Source organism: Ranitomeya imitator, chromosome 6 (genome assembly GCF_032444005.1).
Source record: "Ranitomeya imitator isolate aRanImi1 chromosome 6, aRanImi1.pri, whole genome shotgun sequence".
In the NCBI taxonomy this organism is placed as follows: Eukaryota; Metazoa; Chordata; class Amphibia; order Anura; family Dendrobatidae; genus Ranitomeya; species Ranitomeya imitator.
In genome coordinates, this window is record NC_091287.1 from 505148642 (window position 1) to 505172051 (window position 23410).

The 23410-nt window shown below is 44.9% G+C and overlaps 1 protein-coding gene across 2 annotated transcripts in view; it reads right to left on the reverse strand.

Annotated features, from left to right (window-relative positions):
* DPYS (dihydropyrimidinase) overlaps window positions 1-23410 on the reverse strand; it is a 96508-nt gene that overhangs the window by 53276 nt on the left and 19822 nt on the right. For both annotated transcript variants that reach the window (XM_069731761.1, XM_069731762.1), the window contains exons 2-5: window positions 22036-22194; window positions 21376-21555; window positions 20966-21155; window positions 1751-1907 (exon numbers count right to left, since the gene is read on the reverse strand). In XM_069731761.1, the coding sequence (XP_069587862.1) occupies window positions 1751-1907; window positions 20966-21155; window positions 21376-21555; window positions 22036-22194 (686 nt within the window). The remainder of the gene's footprint in view (window positions 1-1750; window positions 1908-20965; window positions 21156-21375; window positions 21556-22035; window positions 22195-23410) is intronic.

The window sequence follows — 23410 nt, forward strand, 5'->3', positions numbered from 1 at the left end:
CCAGTTTTTCCGCTATCTGCAGTTGAGATCAGCCTTTCAATCACACATGCGAAATGTGGGTACGGGTCGAGCCATTTCATCTCTTCCACTGATAGGTATTCTCAATTCACAAGGCCCTCAAGGACTTATCTCCTCTTTATACACTTATCTATTATCCATAGGAGAGGGGTCTACTATAGATTCTATTAAGAAAAGGTGGGAGGGGCTTCTTCCGGATACGCTGGGGGAAGAATGGGAAGACATTTTGGAATCTCCAACTAAGGTTTCCCCATCAATTAACAATAGGATGACTCAGCTGTACATAATATATCAATCCTATCTGACCCCGACTCGTCTTTTCAAGATGGGACGTCTCCATTCGTCAGATTGTTTGAGATGTCACTTAAGTGATGCGGATTTTATTCATATGATATGGAGATGTCCCATTATCTCTCATTATTGGAAAGAGGTGACAACATTGTTGACATCTTTGCTGTTGATCCCTGTCCCACTTGAGCCATTGACCTGCTTATTTGGGGTGTGGGATGCAGGAGTTTGGGACCACCACACTGGGATTTTTTTGCGAGAGACACTGTTCCTGGCGCGAAAAGTACTGGCGCTGAGATGGATGGGTGGTTCTTGCCCATCTCTTAGAGCTTGGGTGGATTTAGTGAACTCAATTATCCCGTATGAACGGACACTATATCAGAATAGAGGATGTCCAGATAAATTTGAGAAAATATGGGGTAAATGGAACTCCTCTCATCTTACTCTATAACCTATAATACTCTAATATATACATAGGAAGTGAGGCCTGTGGTTTTGGAGACATTACTTACAGGGTGAAATCTATACGGAACTTTCTTTTGGCGGCGTTTTTTTTTTTTTTTTTTTTAGTTCTTTTCGTTCTTTTAGTAGTTGAGGTAGTTAAGGTTTTACAATAAGATACTTGTGATTGACATGCACTGTTTATTACTTTTGTAATACTATGCATTGTAACGATTCACATTGTATGTCATAATGGATAATGATAGAATCAAATGCAAATGTGTGTATTGTATGATTTATTCTGCAATTAATAAACGAATTTAAAAAAAAAGAGTGTTATATTTTTGCATCAATTTTTCAGGCATTCATTATTATATCTTTACTAGTTTTCATTGGGAATGTAAAGCTCCAAGGTTTTTTCTGTATGTTTTCAGACCCATTTCAAATCCGTCTGAAAAAATTGTAATGACGCTGTCAATTGTGACAACAGCATTTTTTTAAGGTTGGAAATTGGGAAAGGAGTCATTACGATTCCCATGATAGGCTCAAATCCACTAGAGGGCTAAAAGAAAAAGAAAAAAGAAAAATAGGTAGAAAAAAATTTAAAAGTTCAAATCACCTCCTTTTTCTCAAAATGAAAATAAAAACAAAAATAAACATATTTGGTATGGTCACCTGCATAAGTGCTAACAAAAACAATAGTATAATATTTATCAACAATGAATTTTGAAATTAAAAAAAAAAATAGACATGGTAGAATTGCTGTTTTTTGTTCACTTCTCCTTCCAAAAAAAGAATAAAAAGAGATAAGAAAGTCATATGGACCCCAAAATAGTAATCAGTATCCAACACAAAGTAAAAAAAAGTTTTAGCTATTGTAAGTTGAGGAGAATAATTAGTTGTAATAATAATTATTTAATAAATCCTTAGTACTTCTTTAATGAGGTACTTATGATGACATTGACGATAGGTATGAAATGTTAGGTGCCATAGGTGTACTTACTTTGCAAGTAATTGCATTAGATATTTTGGGGTGCTCGGGTCTGGACGAAGTGGGGGTCCCATCACGTGTCCAGCAGCATGACTCCAATCCTTGTGCCAATAATTAGTGCCATCAGTGCCCAGGCCGGCAGCTATGGGTTCCCCGTATACCACTTTACCTGTAGAAAACCATCGGAAACAGTTAACGAGCTGTGAATCGGGGATCGGCCTCTGTCTCTTATCACCTTTTCCAATATTAAAATTAAATTTGAAAAGAAATGTCAGCAGGACTCCCCCGGTGACCAAAAAAACCCAAACTAATAACGTCAGCTCCTTAATGCTGAAAATGCAGCTTTGTTACCAGCGCACTATAAATCTTCATCTGACATGTTTCCCCGAAGAGTGAGCCTCCTACAGTTAATAAAGGCTCTCTAAACACGAGAGAGCGAGGCCGAGGCGCTGCGCGCTGTATAAAATATGGAAAGTGTGAGCGGCTCATACACAGAGCGCATCTCGATAAAAAGATGATTACTGTGCAATAATGCTAATGCGGTTTATACACACAGTCGTTGCCTTTTAAAGGTGGTGCCCCCCCATCGCCCTGCGTACCCTCAGCTCGCAGTAATATCTGACGGTACAAGCTTTATAGGAAAAATGGCATTTATAATGAAAGTAGTTAATAATCATGCCTCTGGCTTAAACAAAGAAATTTCAGCAGGAGGCTTCATGTCTGAAAATAACGAAAGGAAAAACTACCAAGAAAGTCTTTGAGTTGACCTTTCCTAATCTCAGGGGCATACTTTGTCGTCTATGGGCAGTGGGAAACATTTAAACCGTCCCTCTATCGCTCGACAACCACCAGGTTGTTTCTTTGATGCGTATGTACCCGTGGCAGTGCTAAGGACTATAATGATAAACGTGTAACACAGTGTCACCCCCATCTTGTTTTCATGGACCATACTTTAATCAGGCCCATACTAGCTTTTTCTATCCTGCATCTGGTGAGAACAGGGGGCCTCCCTAACACACAACCCTGCAGACAGGCAGACTCTGGCCTTTTGGAAGCTTCTTCATCTACCTGTAGCAAATGTTTAAGGAGGTGGGCTGTCCAACCTGGGGCTGATCCCAAGAGAGGTAGAACAATAAGTCACAGGTTTGGTTTGTTAGATGGTGCTGTGTCTTGTAAAAGGCAAGGATCTGCTGCTGTGGCTAGGTCCTGGCATATGGAAGATTGGAGATCAGTTGCCCTGATGGATTGTTATTTCTTGCCCACCTTGCTGGATTTGTGGGACTAGTCTAAGGACTGCTGTTGCACCTTCCTTGATGTCGGATTATGGTTAGCGTCCCCAGATTTGTTCATTTTGTTGAGGCCACATTGCAGACTCTAAGGAATCGTATTTACATTTGATAGAATATTCTTCCAGTCCCAATAAAGGTCTTTTCAATTGTTTACTGGTCTGCTGTCCCTGTCTGCTCTGTCATGCACCCCGTTGCAATATGTACCCTCCGCCATAATAAATAAACACAAATATGTTAACATCATAGGCTTAAAATGTGCAAATAATAAAGCCATACAAGTAAAAAAACACTCTGTCGCTGAACAAAACCCATTTTACTAACACTAATAGTAACACCCCCCCCCCGTGCGCTGTCTCTGCCCCCTGTGCAATATCTCTACCCCCGTGTGTGATGTCTTTGCCCCCCTGTGCGCTGTCTGGGGTCCCATTCTTGAGTATATCACTAAATCCTGTGCGATGTCTGGGTCCCCTGTGCCATGTCTGGGACTCCTTGCACTGTCTGGGGCCCTATGCGCTGTCTCTGCCCCCTGTGCGCTGCCTGGGGCTCCGTTCTTGAGTATATCACTCAATCCTGTGGAATTTCTGGGGCCCCTGTGTGATGTCAGGCGCCCCTGTGCACTGCCTGAGGCCCCTGTGCACTGACTGGGGCCCCGTTATTAAGTATATCACTCAATGGTTCTCAAAAGCGTGAAAAATCTGATCTACAGCAGCTGAGGTATATTCTGGCCCTGGAGGGGTATAATCTGGCCTAGGCCCATGTATACCGCGGGGTATAGATTGGCCTTGGCCATAATATAAACGAGGTATATTCTGCCCCAGAGGGGTATAAACTGGCCTAGGCCAATGCAACACCAGCTAGAGTCGTGGGGTACTCAGAACCAGGTCGGACGGTTCTTAAAGGGGTGGTCACGGCAGCGGTGACTCGGTCCGTGGCCCTGGGTGCGCAATTTAAAGGGATGGATGATGGAAAATAAAGTTTGTAAGGGATAAAGGGAATGTTCGTGACGCCACCTGTGGTACAATCCGGGGTACTGGTGACAGGTGATCTTGGAGAACCGGGCAGCCTGGAAGCAGCTTAGAATCCCCCTAGCCAGGTGGGGTTGGGGTCCTTCCTACTGCGCTGTTCTTTAGGTCCTTGATGCCTTAAGCTCTCTTCAAGTCCCTCTCAGTCTGTCCCTTAAGTGGAACACTACCCCCATGGCAGGCAGCTCGAGCCTTTTCCAGGTGTCACTCCCTCGTGGTGACTCTGGGCTCTAGTCTGCTGCTGTGCCTTCGGGTGTCAGTTGTGGCCAGGAGACCTGTAATCTCCTGACCTCCGGATTCGGTTGCTGGGCATGCAGTCCCCACACAACCACAGACTCTGGTGTCCAGTCTTTTGCGCTCAGTCCTGGGGTGAGCTCAGTTGCAGCTCCACACCCAGGCCTCCACACTTGCTTCCTCCTTCACTGTCTCCCTCAGACTGACTAACTAACCCAGCCTGCAGACAAGAACTCATAGGACGGCTCCCCTGAAACTGGGTTTAGAGCTCCCCCTTCTGGTCTGGAGTCAGGAAAGTGTTGCATGATGTGTTATCTGCAAAGGGGATCCCTCTTGCTTCCGGGTATGGCATCGCCCCCTGTGAGGGAGGCAATGCCACTGTGGCAACTGGTGAACAAATGCAAACATTTTGTAGAATGCATTCCAACAGGTAAAACAGGGGAACAGGCAAAAACATTTATTCCCTTTATAGGAGGCTCTTAAACGTTGCATTACATAACTATCAAGCATAAACATTGGCATTACTACTTTCAATAAAACATTAGCATACTTTCAATAAACATCAATACTGCTTTCAATTAACTCTTCTTCTTTGAGCTCACCAGGTCACTCCTAATTAAAACAGTAAAACATCAGTAAAACATTTTCCTATTAAGTGCAATTCTTGACAGAGTTCATCAAGCTTTCTTGGGATCCCAAGCCGGGGCATTTCTCCAGTCAGTGTGCTATGGGGGAACCGTCCCAAACCACCCACGTAGGCTCTGGGCGTGATTGCAGAGCATAGCTGGTCTCCACATAGGACCACGTCTTCGGTCACGCCAGACGGTTTTCGTTCTGTGATACAAGATTAAACAAGGAAGGTTCTACTCACATTGAATATGTGAGGTAAAACCACTAAGAAGCACTTTAAGAAGTGCTAACCATGTACAGGCAGTTTGATCATTCACTGTTCATGATCCTATTGTCTTTCAAACTGGTTAGCAATAATTGCAACTTTCAAACTTTTTACATTTTGCTCTCTTATTTCTGTAGCAGTTTACTTCCTTTTCCAAGGATGCATCTGAAGACAGCCACTCCCTGGCCGGGAAAACTCTGGATCATAACTTTCCACAGTTACATCGTATAATGCTAGGATAGTTGACTCCACCACGAGTGTCCGAGTGGCTTGTGTGCGCTGGGTGACTGGCTTGGCTGCGCTTTCATTGGTTGGGGCTGCTGCCTGGTCCGCAGCTGTTGGTTTCTCTGACATGGAGGTACATTTTCGAACGTTCAAAGCATACCACCCTTTTTTTGATGAAATGCAACCACCACCCCTTGCCGCAGTGGGCCTTGGTCAATGCGTTTACTCTGATGGGCTTGGGCCTTAACCTGCAGGTTCCTACTCTCCCTCGCCTCCTTCCGGGCACTCCTTTCTGCATCATATTTTGCTGCCAGCTGCCTGCAATATTCTTCACACGTGATGGCCTGGGTTTCCCCTTGGAGCTCGATTATATCAGCCCCCTGGGGTCCCCCTTTGAATACCACTGGCTCAGCGTGCACCTCCTGAGGCCCACTCATTGGTGTCAGTGGGGCTGGCATCTCGTCTGAGATACAGCTTCCCTGATCCCAGTGGAGCAATTGGGACGCATGTCTTGGTGTTGGGGTTGGTGGGGGTGTTAGAGGCTCTACCAGGGTTTCCTCAGCCGTGGAAGCGGTGTTATTACCCGCCACCTGGGTGCTCCCGGTGCCTGATGACTGCTCCCCGAGAAGATCAAAACCCTGGCCGGGTGTATAGAGCAGCGGAAGTGGCAGGGACCCTATTACAGATTCCTCAACTGCCGGGGTCAGAACCGCACCCCTTACCTCCACTTCCTGGGTGCTGGATCCCCTCTCCTCTGGGGTCAATGTTGTTGATGGCGAGGCCGTCCACCGCCCGGTCAGCTTCTCCAGGAAGGCCTCCTTCCATCCCGCTATTGACGCAAGCTGAGTTTGCAGAAGCTGGCAGGTAAGCTTCTCTACCTCAACACCCAAGAGGTCTGGGTCCACTGCAGGTGACTGGTACAGTTCTTGCGAGTCCCGGTAGGGGGAGTCCTCCTGCTCCTCCCCATGAGCCGGCGCACGCTCACCTCCCTCAGCCAAGGCGTTGCCCGGGTCTGCTGCTCCGTCCACGCAGTTTCCCGTGCTTTCTCTGCATCATGCCCATCTTCATGTGTGGTTCCTCTTTCTGGGGTGGTACCTTTTCTTCTTTCCAGCCAGCCATATCAGGAGGCGGTTCCGTCCCCCTGATGGACAAGTTCTCTCCACATTCAAGTCCTTGCAGTGGGCAGGTAGTGCTCTAGCGGCCTTTTCTGGGCTCTGCCCATGACAACTCATCTCTATTATTCACACACCATGCAGTGCAACAATGGCGATTATTAAACCTGTCAGGTCCCCACTGCCCCCAGAACCACCAGCAGTTGTATCTGCATATGTACACACCCTGCCTAACAATCCCTGTATTACATTACACACATAAACAGATCTTTAGAAAAAAGTATTTTTAATGTCCATCTTAAGCGCCATGCTTGCCTCGCTTCTTCCCCTCTCATTGATCCCCTGAAGCTGGCTGTACACGTGCAGAGACTTCCGATCATGCGCAGTGCGCCTCTCTGATGCCATCTGCATACTGATGATGTCCTTCTTTGTGCTCACCTATGTACAGTCAATCTCACCTCCCTCTGCTCCCACGAGGAGCATCGCAATCCTCCTTCTCTCTGCAGTACATGGCAATGGGGTGATGTCTGCCTGACTTTCCTAAGCTCTGATAGGCTCTGATAGGTTGCAGGCCATAAGTTACTTACCAAAGATAGTAGTGAAGCAGGGAGCCAAGAGCTCACTGCTTCTCAAGTTCAAGAGAACCTGTCACCTGGAATAACGCTGTGAATCTGCAGTTATGGGGTTTAACTGCAGACTAGTAGCGTTATGATGCTGTCCGATGCCTGCACACAGCCGAATGCAGAGGAGAGAAAATTATCTTTATTCTCCCTGCCAGCATTTGGTATTCACTCATCGGGGCGGTGCAGCATTGGTTCAGTCACGCTCGGACTATACAGAGTGACCGCTGTAACCGCATCCCCGGCCCTGAATGACAACCGGCTGCAATGTAGAGGGAGCGTCAGTCAGGGCCGGGGGGCGCGGCTGCAGCGGTCACTCTTTATAGTCTGAGCGTGACTGAATCGGTGCCGCACCGCTCCCAAGACTGATTACTGATTACTGAGGGTGAGAATAAAGATAATTTTCTCTCCGCTGCATTCAGTTGCATGGAGGCGCCGGACAGCATCATAGCGCGGTTAACATTCAGATTAAGCCCATATCTGCAGGCTAACAACGTTATTTCTGGTGACAGGCTACCTTTAAGGCTATGTGCACACGTTCAGGTTTTTTCGCATTTTTTTCGCCGTAAAAATGCAATAAAAACTCATTAAAAACACATACATTATGCACCCTATCATTTAGAATGCATTCTGCATGTTTTGTGCACATGATGCGTTTTTTTTCCGTGAAAAAAAAACGCATCACTGTAAAAAAAGCAGCATGTTCATTAATTTTGCAGATTTTCTGCGTTTTTCCCGCTATTACATGCATTTGGGAAAAAAACGCACAAAAAACGCACCAAAAACGCATGGAAAAACGCAAAAAAAACGCATGCGGATTTCTGGCAGAAATGTCCGATTTTTGCCAGGAAAATTTCTGCAAGAAATCCTGACGTGTGCACATACCCTAAATGTATCCGTATCATAAAAACATGAATACAGTTAAAAGCACTGTCTACCCAAGGGCATTCCTCCCAACTCTTGAAGAACACAAAGAGGGACAGATCATGAAGCGCCCGAGACTGCAGGGCGTAGGACCCACATCTGTGACTGTCCGCTGTATCCGGGACAGTTGGGACTAGAGATGAGCGGATGGATTCACAGGTCTCTGGTCCAGCGTCCAGGTCAATGCTACCTGACGGCTGGACAGGAGGCCGCAAATCTCTTACCTTCCCGCGTCCCCGGTGCGGCTTTTGATCACCCAGAGCTGTGAGACGACATCTGTGCGTCCTGCTCATCTCTAGTTGGGACCTGGGGATTTATTTTTTGTTTCTTCATTCCCGTAAGAGCCGCCAGAACTTTCTCATCTTTATGTAGCGTCACGATACGACTTCCGGCTTCTGGTGTCTGTAAGGCCGTGTACACACGTTGCAGAAATGCAGTATTTTTTGTTTTCTGCAGATGTCCGCAACAAACTACACAATAACAATCTTCTCCCCCTTATTTTATGGGTTTTTGGTGCAGATATCAATACACATTTTAATGTGTTTTTTATAGTACAGAAAAGCTTTGATTCTGCACTTAATAAAGTAACTGTGACTTTTTACATGCGTTTTTAGGTTCTCCATAAAAGCATCTAGAGAAAAAAAGCAACAAAACCGGACAGATCAGCAGTGTCGCAGCGGCACAATTTTACTGAAATCACATCCACTTTGCTTGGACAGTTAAACACAGCACAATATTTGTACAAAAAAGCAGCAGAAAATGTGTAGCATTACCCTACATGGTCTAAATTTCAAAGTAAAGAGGATTCTATGAAATCTATGTTCTTTGTGGTCTGAAGATGCTGCTGAATTCTGCAGTTTTGGTGCATTTTTTTCTCTATAGGCTTCTTCTGAAAGAAAAAAAAAATTCGGATTAAGAAAAAATTGCCGTTGTATTTGCATTGGGTACAGAAAGTATTCAGACCCCTTTAAATGTTTCACTCTTTGTTTCATTGCAGCCATATAGTAAAATAAAAAAAAGTTCTTGACTGAAAAAAACAGAAATATAGAAATTTTTGCAAATTTAATAAAAAAGATAAACTGAAATATCACATGGTCATAAGTATTTTGACCCTTTGCTCAGACACTCATATTTAAGTCACGTGCTGTCCATTTCCTTGTGTTCCTCCTTGAGATGGTTCTACTCCTTCTTTGGGGGCCAGCTGTGTTTAATTAAACTGATAGGACTTGATTTGGAAAGGCGCACATCTGTCTATATAAGACCTCACAGCTCACAGTGCATGTCAGACCAAATGAGAATCATGAGGTCAAAGGAACTGGCCAAGGAGCTCAGAGACAGAATTGTGGTAAGGCGCAGATCTGGCCAAGGTTACAACAGAATTTCTGCAGTACTGAAGGCTCCTAAGAGCACAGTGGCCTTCATAATCCTTAAATGGAAGAAGTTTGGGACCACCAGAAGTCTTCCTAGACCTGGCCGTCCAGCCAAACTGAGCAATGGTGGGAGAATAACCTTGGTGAGAGGTAAAGAAGAACCCCAAGATCACTGTGGCTGAGCTTCAGAGATGCAGTAGGGAGATGGGAGAAAGTTTCACAAAATCAACTATCACTGCAGCCCTCCACCAGTCGGGCCTTTATGGCAGAGTTGTCCGACGGAAGCCTCTCCTCAGTGCAAGAAATATGAAACCTGCATAGAGTTTGCTAAAAAACACATGAAGGACTCCCAGACTATGAGAAATAAGATTCTCTGGTCTGATGAGACGAAGATAGACCTTTTTGGTGATAATTCTAAGCGGTATGTGTGGAGAAAACCAGGCACTTGCCCAATACAATCCCAACAGTGAAACATGGTGGTGGCAGCATGATGCTATGGGGGTGTTTCTCAGCTGCAGGGACAGGACGACTGGTTGTCATTGAAGGAAACATGAATGCGGCCAAGTACAGAGATATCCTGGATGAAAACCTCTTCCAGAGTGCTCTGGACCTCAGACTTGCCGAAGGTTCACCTTCCAACAATACAATGACCCTATGCACTCAAATAAAGTAACAAAGGAGTGGCTTCAGAACAACTCTGTGACCACTCTTGACTGGTCCAGCCAGAGCCCTGACCTAAACCCAATTGAGCATCTCTGGAGAGACCTAAAATGGCGTCCACCAACATTCACCATCGAACCTGACGGAACTGGGGAGGATCTGCAAGGAAGAATGGCAGAGGATCCCCAAATCCCGGTGTGAAAAACTTGTTGAATCATTCCCAAGAAGACTCATGGCTGTACCAGCTCAAAATGTGCTTCTGCTCAATACTGAGCAAAGGGTCTGAGACTTATGACCATGTGATATTTCAGGTTTTCTTTTTTAATAAATTTGCAAAAATTACTACATTTCTGTTTTTTTTTCAGTCAAGATGAGGTGCAGTGTACATTAATGAGAAAAAAATGAACTTTTTTGAATTTACCAAATGGCTGCAATGAAACAAAGAGTGAAAAATTTAAAGGGGTCTGAATACTTTCCGTACCCGCTGTATAAGTGCAGAATCAAAGCTTTTCTGTACTATTAAAAAAGCTTCATATCTGCCATTATACCCAATGTACTTCTATGGATATTTATAACCTGTTTCTGGATTCATTGCCTGCAATAGAGGTCAAAATAACCAAAATCTACATCATTGTGGGCTGTAGCTCAGTGATAGAGCAACAGCGCGTGTGAGACCCGATCATAGGAGAAAGAAGAGGTGAGTACTACAATATAATTTATGCATTAAGAAGAGAGAAACCCCGCCCCCAAGGAATAGGAGCTATGAAAATCTCAGAAGGTGAGTATAAAAGCCAGGAGAAAAGCTGTAACATGACAGTCCATCTTTTCCTAAAGGGCCCATTCGCAATCCCTGCATCAGTGATTGTTGCGCTCTTGTCTTTAGTGGTTTCTGGAAAAAGCTAGGTGACAACCATTATAGCCATTATTGCAGCTCTTGTGGTTGTCCATAAACTTACCTGAATTATATTTTTACACCCATGATAATCTTTCATACATAGGAGGGGGGGGGGGGGGGGGTGTGTTATGACCTGGTGGTTAAGAGGCCACACTGAAATGACCTGGTGGCTAAAACGCACCATGGAACGAACTCTGAGAAGGTGGTATCTCTACTGACCGCAGTCCCTAATCCTAACAACACAACTAGAAATAGCCGTGGGATGTTCCTGACACTCCCTAGACACCTCGTCACAGCCTAAGATATAACTACCCCTAAAGAAGGAAATAGAAAGCTATCTTGCCTCAGAGAAACCCCCAAAAGGAAAGACAGCCCCCCACAAATATTGACTGTGAAAGGAGAGGGAAATGACGAACACAGAAATGAAATTAGAATTCAGCAAAGGGGAGGCCAATACTAAACTAGATAGACAGAGAGCAAAGGATACTGTGCGGTCAGTATTAAAAACTACAAAATCCACGCAGAGTGTACAAAAATGAACTCCACGCCGACTCACAGTGTGGAGGGGCAAATCTGCTTTCCCAGAGCTTCCAGCTAGCCTAAATAAGACATAGTGACAAGCTGGACAAAAGAGACAAAATGCAAAGCAATAGAGTCCAAACAAATGGACAAACAAACTAGCAAAACTTATCTTTTGCAGACAAGGACTGGCCATATGATAAATCCAAGGGAAGAATCAAATCCAACCAAGAACATTGACAGCAGGCATGGACTAAAGCCCAGAGCAGGTTTAAATAACAAACCCAGGCAAGGCGATTAGTGAAGGCAGCTGCTACAGCTACCTAACGGAGCAGCAGTTCCACTCGAAACCACCAGAGGGAGCCCAAGGACAGAACTCGCAAAAATACCATTAGCAACCACAGGAGGGAGCTCCAGAACGGAAATCACAACAGTACTCCCCCCTTGAGGAAGGGTCACCGAACCCTCACCAGAGCTCCCAGGCCGATCAGGACGAGCCAAATGGAAAGCATGAACCAAATCGGGAGCAAGAACATCGGAGGCAACAACCCAAGAATTATCCTCCTGGCCATAACCCTTCCACTTGACCAGATACTGAAGCTTCCGCCACGAAAAACGAGAATCCAAAATCTTCTCTACCACATATTCCAATTCCCCCTCAACCAACACCAGAGCAGGAGGATCAACGGAGGGAACCATAGGTACCACATATCTCCGCAACAAGGATCTATGGAACACATTATGAAAAGGAAGCTGGAAGGGCCAAACGAAAAGACACTGGATTGATAATTTCAGAAATCTTATAAGGCCCAATAAAGCGAGGCTTGAACTTAGGGGAAGAAACCTTCATAGGAACATGACGAGAAGACAACCAGACCAAATCCCCAACACGAAGCCGGGGACCAACACACCGACAACGGTTAGCAAAACGCTGAGCCTTCTCCTGAGACAACGTCAAATTGTCCACCACATGAGTCCAAATTTGCTGCAACCTGTCCACCACGGAATCCACACCAGGACAGTCAGAAGGCTCAAGCTGCCCTGAAGAAAAACGAGGATGAAAACCAAAGTTACAAAAAAAAGGCGAAACCAAGGTAGCCGAACTAGCCCGATTATTAAGGGCAAGCTCGGCCAATGGCAAAAAGGTCACCCAATCATCCTGATCAGCAGACACGAAGCATATCAAATAGGTTTCCAAGGTCTGATTGGCTCGCTCCGTTTGGCCATTTGTCTGAGGATGGAATGCAGAAGAAAAAGATAATCAATGCCCATTCTAGCAAAAAAGGACCGCCAAAACCTAGAAACGAACTGGGAACCTCTATCAGACACAATATTCTCCGGAATACCATGCAAACGAACCACATGCTGAAAAAATAATGGAACCAAACCAGAAGAGGAAGGCAACTTAGGCAACGGCACCAAATGGACCATCTTAGAAAACCGGTCACAAACCACCCAGATGACAGACATCTTCTGAGAAACAGGAAGATCAGAAATAAAATCCATGGAAATATGCGTCCAGGACCTCTCAGGAATAGGCAAAGGCAAAAGCAACCCGCTGGCACGGGAACAGCAAGGCTTAGCCCGAGCACAGGTCCCACAGGACTGCACAAACAAACGCACATCCCGCGACAAGGAAGGCCACCAAAAGGACCTAGCCACCAAATCTCTGGTACCAAAAATCCCAGGGTGACCAGCCAACACCGAACAATGAACCTCAGAAATTACCCTACTAGTCCATCTATCAGGAACAAACAATTTCTCCACAGGACAGCGGTCAGGTTTATCAGCCTGAAACTCCTGAAGTACCCGCCGTAAATCAGGGGAGATGGCAGAAAGAATCATCCCCTCCTTGAGGATCCCAGCCGGCTCAAGAACTCCCGGAGAATCAGGCAAAAAACTCCTAGAAAGGGCATCAGCCTTCTCATTCTTAGATCCAGGAATATACGAGACCACAAAATCAAAACGTGAGAAAAACAAAGACCACCGAGCCTGTCTAGGATTCAACCGCTTAGCAGACTCGAGGTAAATCAGATTCTTGTGATCAGTCAAGACCACCATGCGATGCTTGGCTCCCTCAAGCCAATGTCGCCACTCCTCAAATGCCCACTTCATAGCCGACAACTCCCGATTGCCAACATCATCATTACGCTCAGAAGACGAAAATTTTCTGGAGAAGAAGGCACATGGTTTCATCAAAGAGCCATCAGAATTTCTCTGAGACAAAACGGCCCCTGCCCCAATCTCAGAAGCATCAACCTCAACCTGAAAAGGGAGAGAAACATCTGGCTGACGCAACACAGGGGCAGAAGTAAAACGACGTTTAAGCTCCTGAAAGGCCCCAACAACCGCAGAGGACCAATTCACCACATCAGCGCCCTTCCTCGTCAAATCGGTCAGAGGCTTCACCACACTAGAAAAATTAGCAATAAAGCGACGATAAAAATTGGCAAAGCCCAAAAATTTCTGAAGGCTCTTTACAGATGTAGGTTGAGTCCAATCAAGAATGGCCTGGACTTTAACAGGGTCCATTTCAATAGCCGAGGGAGAAAAAATGAAACCCAAAAAAGAAACCCTCTGAACTCCAAAGAGGCACTTAGACCCCTTCACAAACAACGCATTAGTACGAAGGACCTGAAACACCATCCTAACCTGCTTCACATGAGACTCCCAATCATCGGAGAAAACCAAAATATCATCCAAATACACAATCATAAATTTATCCAGATAATTCCGGAAGATATCATGCATAAAGGACTGAAATACCGATGGAGCATTAGAGAGCCCAAATGGCATCACAAGATATTCAAAATCGCCTTCAGGCGTATTAAATGCTGTTTTCCATTCATCTCCTTGTTTAATACGCACAAGATTATACGCCCCTCGGAGGTCGATTTTAGTAAACCAACTAGCACCCTTAATCCGAGCAAACAAATCAGAAAGCAAAGGTAACGGATACTGGAATTTGACAGTGATCTTATTGAGAAGGCGATAATCTATACAGGGTCTCAAGGAGCCATCCTTCTTGGCAACAAAAAAAAATCCCGCTCCCAACGGTGACGAAGACGGGCGAATATGCCCTTTCTCCAAGGACTCCTTTACATAACTCCGCATAGCGGCATGCTCTGGCACAGACAGATTGAAAAGTCGGCCCTTAGGGAACTTACAGCCAGGAATCAAATTAATGGCACAATCACAGTCCCTATGAGGAGGCAGGGAACTGGACTTGGGCTCATCAAATACATCCTGGAAATCCGACAAAAACTCAGGAACTTCAGAAGAGGGGGACGAGGAAATGGACATCAAAGGAATATCACTATGTATTCCCTGACAACCCCAATCAGTCACAGACATAGATCTCCAATCCAGCACTGGATTATGTACCTGTAACCATGGAAAACCCAGCACAACAACATCATGCAAATTATGCAACACCAAAAAACGAATATTTTCCTGATGTGCTGGAGCCATGCACATGGTTAACTGTGTCCAATACTGAGGTTTATTCTTGGCCAATGGTGTAGCATCAATCCCCCTTAAGGGAATAGGATTCTGCAAAGGTTCCAAGGAAAAACCACAGCGCCTGGCAAACTCTAAATCCATTAAGTTCAGGGCAGCGCCAGAATCCACAAATGCCATAACAGAAAAGGACGACAATGAGCAAATCAGGGTAACAGACAAGAGAAATTTAGGCTGCACAGTACTAATGGTAACAGACCCAGGGACCCTCCTGGTACGCTTAGGGCAATCAGAAATAGCATGAGCTGAATCACCACAGTAAAAACACAGGCCATTCTGACGTCTGAATTTCTGCCTTTCTGCTCTAGTCAAAATCCTATCACATTGCATAGGCTCAGGACTTCGCTCAGAGGATACTGCCATATGGTGCACCGCCTTGCACTCACGCAAGCGCCGATCAATCTGAATTGCTAGAGACATAGACTCGCTCAAACCGGCAGGCGCAGGAAAGCCCACCATAACATCTTTAATGGTTTCAGAAAGACCTTTTCTGAAAATAGCAGCCAGCGCCTCTTCATTCCATTTAGTGAGCACAGACCATTTTCTAAATTTCTGGCAATATAACTCTGCCGCTTCCTGACCCTGACACAGGGCCAACAGTGTTTTCTCAGCATGCTCTACAGAGTTAGGTCCGTCATACAACAATCCGAGCGCCTGAAAAAATGCATCTACATTCAATAATGCCGGATTCCCTGTTTCAAGAGCAAATGCCCAGTCTTGAGGATCACCACGCAGTAAGGATATGATGATTTTCACTTGCTGAATGGGATCACCAGAAGAACGGGGTTTCAAAGCAAAAAACAATTTGCAGCTATTTTTAAAGTTCAAAAACTTGGATCTGTCCCCAAAAAACAAATCAGGAGTAGGAATTCTTGGCTCTAGAGCCGGAGTCTGAACAATATAATCTTGGATACTCTGGACTCTTGCAGCAAGTTGATCCACACGAGAAAACAAACCCTGAACCTCCATACCAGAGCATATATCCAGCACCACCCAGATATCAAGAGGAAAAAAGAGACAGAACAGAGCACAGAAAAAAAATGGTTCAGAACTCTTTTTTTTCCTTCTTTTGAGATGCATTCAATTCATTCTTGGCCTGCTGTACTGTTATGACCTGGTGGTTAAGAGGCCACACTGAAATGACCTGGTGGCTAAAACGCAACATGGAACGAGCTCTGAGAAGGTGGTATCTCTACTGACCGCAGTCCCTAATCCTAACCACAACTAGAAATAGCCGTGGGATGTTCCTGACACTCCCTAGACACCTCGTCACAGCCTAAGATATAACTACCCCTAAAGAAGGAAATAGAAAGCTATCTTGCCTCAGAGAAACCCCCAAAAGGAAAGACAGCCCCCCACAAATATTGACTGTGAAAGGAGAGGGAAATGACGAACACAGAAATGAAATTAGAATTCAGCAAAGGGGAGGCCAATACTAAACTAGATAGACAGAGAGCAAAGGATACTGTGCGGTCAGTATTAAAAACTACAAAATCCACGCAGAGTGTACAAAAATGAACTCCATGCCGACTCACGGTGTGGAGGGGCAAATCTGCTTTCCCAGAGCTTCCAGCTAGCCTAAATAAAACATAGTGACAAGCTGGACAAAAGAGACAAAATGCAAAGCAGTAGAGTCCAAACAAATGGACAAACAAACTAGCAAAACTTATCTTTTGCAGACAAGGACTGGCCATATGATAAATCCAAGGGAAGAATCAAATCCAACCAAGAACATTGACAGCAGGCATGGACTAAAGCCCAGAGCAGGTTTAAATAACAAACCCAGGCAAGGCGATTAGTGAAGGCAGCTGCTACAGCTACCTAACGGAGCAGCAGTTCCACTCAAAACCACCAGAGGGAGCCCAAGGGCAGAACTCGCAAACATACCATTAGCAACCACAGGAGGGAGCTCCAGAACGGAACTCACAACAGGGGGGGGGGGGGCGGGGAGGAGGCTGAGGAATGTTCAAGAAAAATGTAGCCCTGATATAAAAAACATCATCAATTACGAATATATCTCTAAAAAATGGAGCAAATATCGTAAGGACCCCTATACACATTACGTTAAAATTGTTGTCAGTCTTTAAGCCAATGTAACATAGTAACATAGTAACATAGTAACATAGTTAGTAAGGCCGAAAAAAGACATTTGTCCATCCAGTTCAGCCTATATTCCATCATAATAAATCCCCAGATCTACGTCCTTCTACAGAACCTAATAATTGTATGATACAATATTGTTCTGCTCCAGAAAGACATCCAGGCCTCTCTTGAACCCCTCGACTGAGTTCGCCATCACCACCTCCTCAGGCAAGCAATTCCAGATTCTCACTGCCCTAACAGTAAAGAATCCTCTTCTATGTTGGTGGAAAAACCTTCTCTCCTCCAGACGCAAAGAATGCCCCCTTGTGCCCGTCACCTTCCTTGGTATAAACAGATCCTCAGCGAGATATTTGTATTGTCCCCTTATATACTTATACATGGTTATTAGATCGCCCCTCAGTCGTCTTTTTTCTAGACTAAATAATCCTAATTTAGCTAATCTATCTGGGTATTGTAGTTCTCCCATCCCCTTTATTAATTTTGTTGCCCTCCTTTGTACTCTCTCTAGTTCCATTATATCCTTCCTGAGCACCGGTGCCCAAAACTGGACACAGTACTCCATGTGCGGTCTAACTAGGGATTTGTACAGAGGCAGTATAATGCTCTCATCATGTGGATCCAGACCTCTTTTAATGCACCCCATGATCCTGTTTGCCTTGGCAGCTGCTGCCTGGCACTGGCTGCTCCAGGTAAGTTTATCATTAACTAGGATCCCCAAGTCCTTCTCCCTGTCAGATTTACCCAGTGGTTTCCCATTCAGTGTGTAATGGTGATATTGATTCCTTCTTCCCATGTGTATAACCTTACATTTATCATTGTTAAACCTCATCTGCCACCTTTCAGCCCAAGTTTCCAACTTATCCAGATCCTTGTAAGTATACAAAGACTGTTAATTCAATTGCAGGCTAATATATGGAAGGAGTTGTCAGTGTATCTGGAATGGGTTATTACTTTACTGAATGGAGTCCCCACTTTAATTGGGTGAAGCTATCACTTTATGTGGGTGGAGTGGTCATTATCTGGAATGAGTGGTCATTATCTGGAATGCGTGGTCATTATCTGGAATGCGTGGTCATTATCTGGGTGAAGTGGTCATTGTCTGGGTGGAGTGGTCATTATCTGGGTGAAGTGGTCATTGTCTGGAATGAGTGGTCATTATCTGGAATGAGTGGTCATTATCTGGGTGAAGTGGTCATTGTCTGGGTGAAGTGGTCATTGTCTGGGTGGAGTGGTCATTATCTGGATGAAGTGGTCATTGTCTGGAATGAGTGGTCATTATCTGGAATGAGTGGTCATTATCTGGGTGAAGTGGTCATTGTCTGGGTGGAGTGGTCATTGTCTGGGTGGAGTGGTCATTATCTGGGTGAAGTGGTCATTGTCTGGAATGAGTGGTCATTATCTGGAATGAGTGGTCATTATCTGGGTGAAGTGGTCATTGTCTGGGTGGAGTGGTCATTGTCTGGGTGGAGTGGTCATTATCTGGATGGAGTGGTTATTTTCTGGGTGGAGTGGTCATTATCTGGATGGAGTGGTCATTGCGTGGGGTGGTCATTATCTGAGTGGAGTGATCATTATCTGGGTGGAGTGGTCATTATCTGGGTGGAGTGGCCATTATCTGGGTGGAGTGGCCATTATCTGGGCAGAGTGGTCATTATCTGGGTGGAGTGGTCATTATCTGGGTGGAGTGGTCATTATCTGGGTGAAGTGGTCATTATCTGGATGGAGTGGTTATTATCTGGGTGGAGTGGCCATTATCTGGGTGGAGTGGTTATTATCTGGATGGAGTGGTTATTATCTAGATGGAGTGGTTATTATCTGGGTGGAGTGGCCATTATCTGGGTGGAGTGGTCATTATCTGGGTGGAGTGGCCATTATCTGGGTGGAGTGGTCATTATCTGGGTGGAGTGGTCTCATTACCTGGAAGGGGTGGTCATTATCTGGGTGGAGTGGTCTCATTACCTGGAAGGGGTGGTCATTATCTGGGTGGAGTGGCCATTATCTGGGTGGAGTGGTCTCATTACCTGGAAGGGGTGGTCATTATCTGGAAGAAGTGGCCATTATCTGGGTGGAGTGGTCATTATCTGAGTGGAGTGGTCATTATCTGGAAGGAGTGGTCATTATCTGGAAGGAGTGGCCATTATCTGGGTGGAGTGGTCATTATCTGAGTGGAGTGGTCATTATCTGGAAGGAGTGGTCATTATCTGGAAGGAGTGGTCATTATCTGGGTGGAGTGGTCATTATCTGGGTGGAGTGGTCATTATCTGGGTGAAGTGGTCATTATCTGGGTGGAGTGGTCATTATCTGGGTGGAGTGGTCATTATCTGGGTGGAGTGGTCATTATCTGGATGGAGTGGTCATTATCTGGGTGGAGTGGTCATTATCTGGAAGGAGTGGTCAGTATCTGGAAGGAGTAGTCATTATCTGGAAGGAGTGGTCATTATCTGGAAGGAGTGGTCATTATCTGGGTGGAGTGGTCATTATCTGGGTGGAGTGGTCATTATCTGGGTGGAGTGGTCATTATCTGGGTGGAGTGGTCATTATCTGGAAGGACTGGTCATTATCTGGAAGGAGTGGTCATTTTCTCTGAATAGAGCTCTTATTTTAACTGGATGGAGTTTTTGTTTTCTGTGGACAGAGTTTCCACTTTCTGTGATTGTGGCTGCCACTTTCGTACAATATTTCCTAGACATAAGTCTATATCTGGCCATACACATTACATAGCTGATGACTGATCACTCATACAGCAGACCTCGCCATAGACACACATCAGTCTTGTAGGATTATTTTTATGGCTTGTTGGCCACCTCTGGAGATGTCGGCAGTGCCCTGGATGGAAGTCTGAGTGTAGAATGGGAAATAGTTGATGTCTATTGTATGCGGTATACTAGTCAATGATCCTGCTGGTATTCTTAAAGGGACATGTGAATGATTAAAGTGTGAGCAAAAGGCTGCCAGGTAGCATTAGCTTTAGTTAAAGTGAACTCACTGCAACTTTAGCGCCATACTTATTAATCAAAATGCCCGCCTCCTATTATATTACCAGCTTTTACTTCCCAGGGCAGCAGGGATTTCTATCCTTTTCAGGACGCTTGGTCTTCATTCCCAGTGCTTAGTTGTTAACAATGCAGGTGCTTTAGAGAAGGCAGAATTGCATGGATCTCCCACCTTATAGTAAAAAGTAGAGGAACAACATCGGTGGGGCCGGATTATACTAAATCATACCTGTCATTTCAGTTAGCCTTTAAAAATAAGTTATCATGTGTGTGTACATGAGGAGTTACACAATTTCTGGCCATTATATGACTGGTATCCGGCATGTCACCAGTTTTCCACTCTGAAAGCTTTATCTCCAATTTTCAGTTTTCTCCGATCAAGTCGTGGAGTTTAGGTGCTATGATGACTGCTGTACAGAGAAGCAGGGGGGATTCACACTTTTCTTTATTTACAACATGTTCAAAAGTAACATCAACAGTATAAAGCACATAATATGCAACACTGAGCTGTGTGGCTGTGAATCCAGCTCTGAGATAAGCTAAGTCACTAATTGCAGCATGACCTGCCTGTATCTGTTTCTTTTCTAATAACTAGTCATAATGCCTTCTCACTGTTCTGCCAGTCTAGCTCGCTTTGACCAAGAAGGATTTAAGCTGCTTTTGCAGAGTGGATAATCAGTTGGCATGGGAAGAAATGGCTCATAAATGGAGACAGAAGCAGATTTCTACAATGAATTATATTACAAAGTTTCCTATATTCTATTGTACTATTGATTTTGGTAAACTTTGTTAAAATGACAGTGACCATTTAACTATGCAATCAGGATTGTAACTACTCGGACATTACCGTCTCTCCTGGCATTGGCAATGACCTTGGCCGCAGATTTACTCATCACATGAACCACGTATAGAGGACAGTTGACAGAATTGGCGATAGTGATGGCTCTTTGTGTGGCTTCTGCCTCCACTTCCTCTGGTCGGCACAGCTCATGGCCTTCCGGTCCGGTGATTCCCAGGGACAACATCTTCTTAGCACCCTTTAAAATATCAGTTAAACAGACAATACATCTGCAGCCCAAGTAAATGAACAGACACTTTCATTGTACATATTAGTAGGATATGTAACACTTCAGCCAATGGATATCAAAATAGTTATTTCCAAATCTTGATGCAGTATCATAAACTGCCACTAGATGTCACCATTGTACAGGAGATGCAATAAACATTTCCATCTGCCAGGGGAAGGATGACACTGACCTCTGCAATAAGATCTCCATTCTCTGCATGGACCTGAGCGATGGCTCCTATCTCCTTACAGCAGGAAAAGGCTTGGAACAGCTCCATGTCATTAACCATGTACAGATCCTTGTAGGCCATGAACATCTTGAAGGAATTGACTCCTTTATCTCTTGCAAGGACTGCCATTTCCTCTTTTACCTGTAGACAATTATTTCAGGTAATACAGTGCCAGTTTGTGGGATTTATAAAATGAATTGTGTAAAACCCCCAATATTACATGCCTACTTTGGAATGACAAATCATTGCAGTACCCAAAAGTTCTATAATTCTTTTTTCGTCTATGGGTACTTTCATGGATTTGCATAATTTTTTTTCTAGTCTTGATTTAAAAAATAAATAAAAATAAATCTGCCGTTCTGTGTACACAGCTCCTATGCAGAATTATGTGACTCCATAGTTAGAGAATCAAAGTAAACCTGTGCGGTCTGATCCTGTTATATTCCCCTACATCTGTTCCTACGTCCTGCACACTCACCCAATATACTGTATACTACTAAGAAGCATGGGGATGATGGAAGGGATCTGGTACTACAGGGTCAGACCATATGCAATAGTCTCCATTTGACTTGTCGGTAAAATACGATGATTTACGCTGTAGACACTAAATATAATAATTACCTTTTTACTCCACCAAGTTACAGCCACGTGGAGAGAGTAATCGCAGCACACTTTAGGGTCAGCCCAGCTCCGCCACATGTCATAGGCTTCAATCAGTGAGCAACCTTTCTTTGGAATGGCAAAGTCAATGATCATGGTGGTACCTCCAGCAACCGCAGCCTAAAACAATGAGAAGGGAATAACCATCAGGTAAAGATCAGACACTGAGGATCCAGTCCATCAAATTTACATACAGGCCTGTGAAGATCGTACATCATAGGACCCCATAGAAAAAGTCCTAATTGGCCTTCCCCCCATAAAAAAAAAAGAGAAGAATATTCATTGGGGGCACGGACATACAGTACACTACAATCTTGCAGCCATTAGAAAGTAATTTTGCCCCTATTGAAGCCCCTTGTGTTACCACACACTCCAATGGCCCCCATAAGAAGTCCAAACAGTATAATGCCCCCGACATAGTTGTCTGGACAGTATAATGGCCCCCACACAACCCTCCATACAGTATAATCGCCTCCACAAAGTATATTGGCCCCCACACTATCCTCCACAGAGCATAGTGGCACCCGCACAACCCTCCATACAGTATAATGGCTTCCGCACAATCCTCCACACAGTATAATGGCCCCGCATGATCCTCCACACAGTATAATGGCCCCCCTCACAACCCTCCACACAGTATAATGGCCCCCCCCGTACAATCCTCCACACAGTATAATGGCCCTCACACAATCCTCCACACAGTATAATGGCCCCCGCACAATCCTCCACACAGTATAATGGCCCCCGCACAATCCTCCACACAGTATAATGGCCCCCGCACAACCATCCACACAGTATAATGGCCCCCACACAACCCTCCACACAGTATAATGGCCCCTGAACAACCTTCCACGCAGTATATTGGCCCCCATAGCACTCTAAATAGTATGATGGCCTCACCATAGCACGCTTGCCCTCACACAGTCCTTCACATAGTATGATGGTCCCACAAATAGCCTTCCACATAATATGATGGCCCCACAAATTGTCCTCCACATAGTATGATGGCCCAGCAAATGGTCATCCACATAGCATGGTGGGCCCAAAATAGCTCTTCACATAGTATGATTGCCTCACAAATAGCTCGTCACATAGTATGATGGCCCCAAAAATAGTCCTTCACATAGTATGATGGCCCTGCAAATAGCCCTTCACATAGTATGATAGCCCCACAAATAGCCCTTCATATAGAAATATGGCCTCACAAATAGCCCTCCGCGTAGAATGATGGCCTCACAAATAGCTATTCACATAGAATGATTGCCTCACAAATAGCTCTCCAAATAGTATGATGGCCCTACAAACAGGTCTTCACATAGTATGATGGCCCCACAAA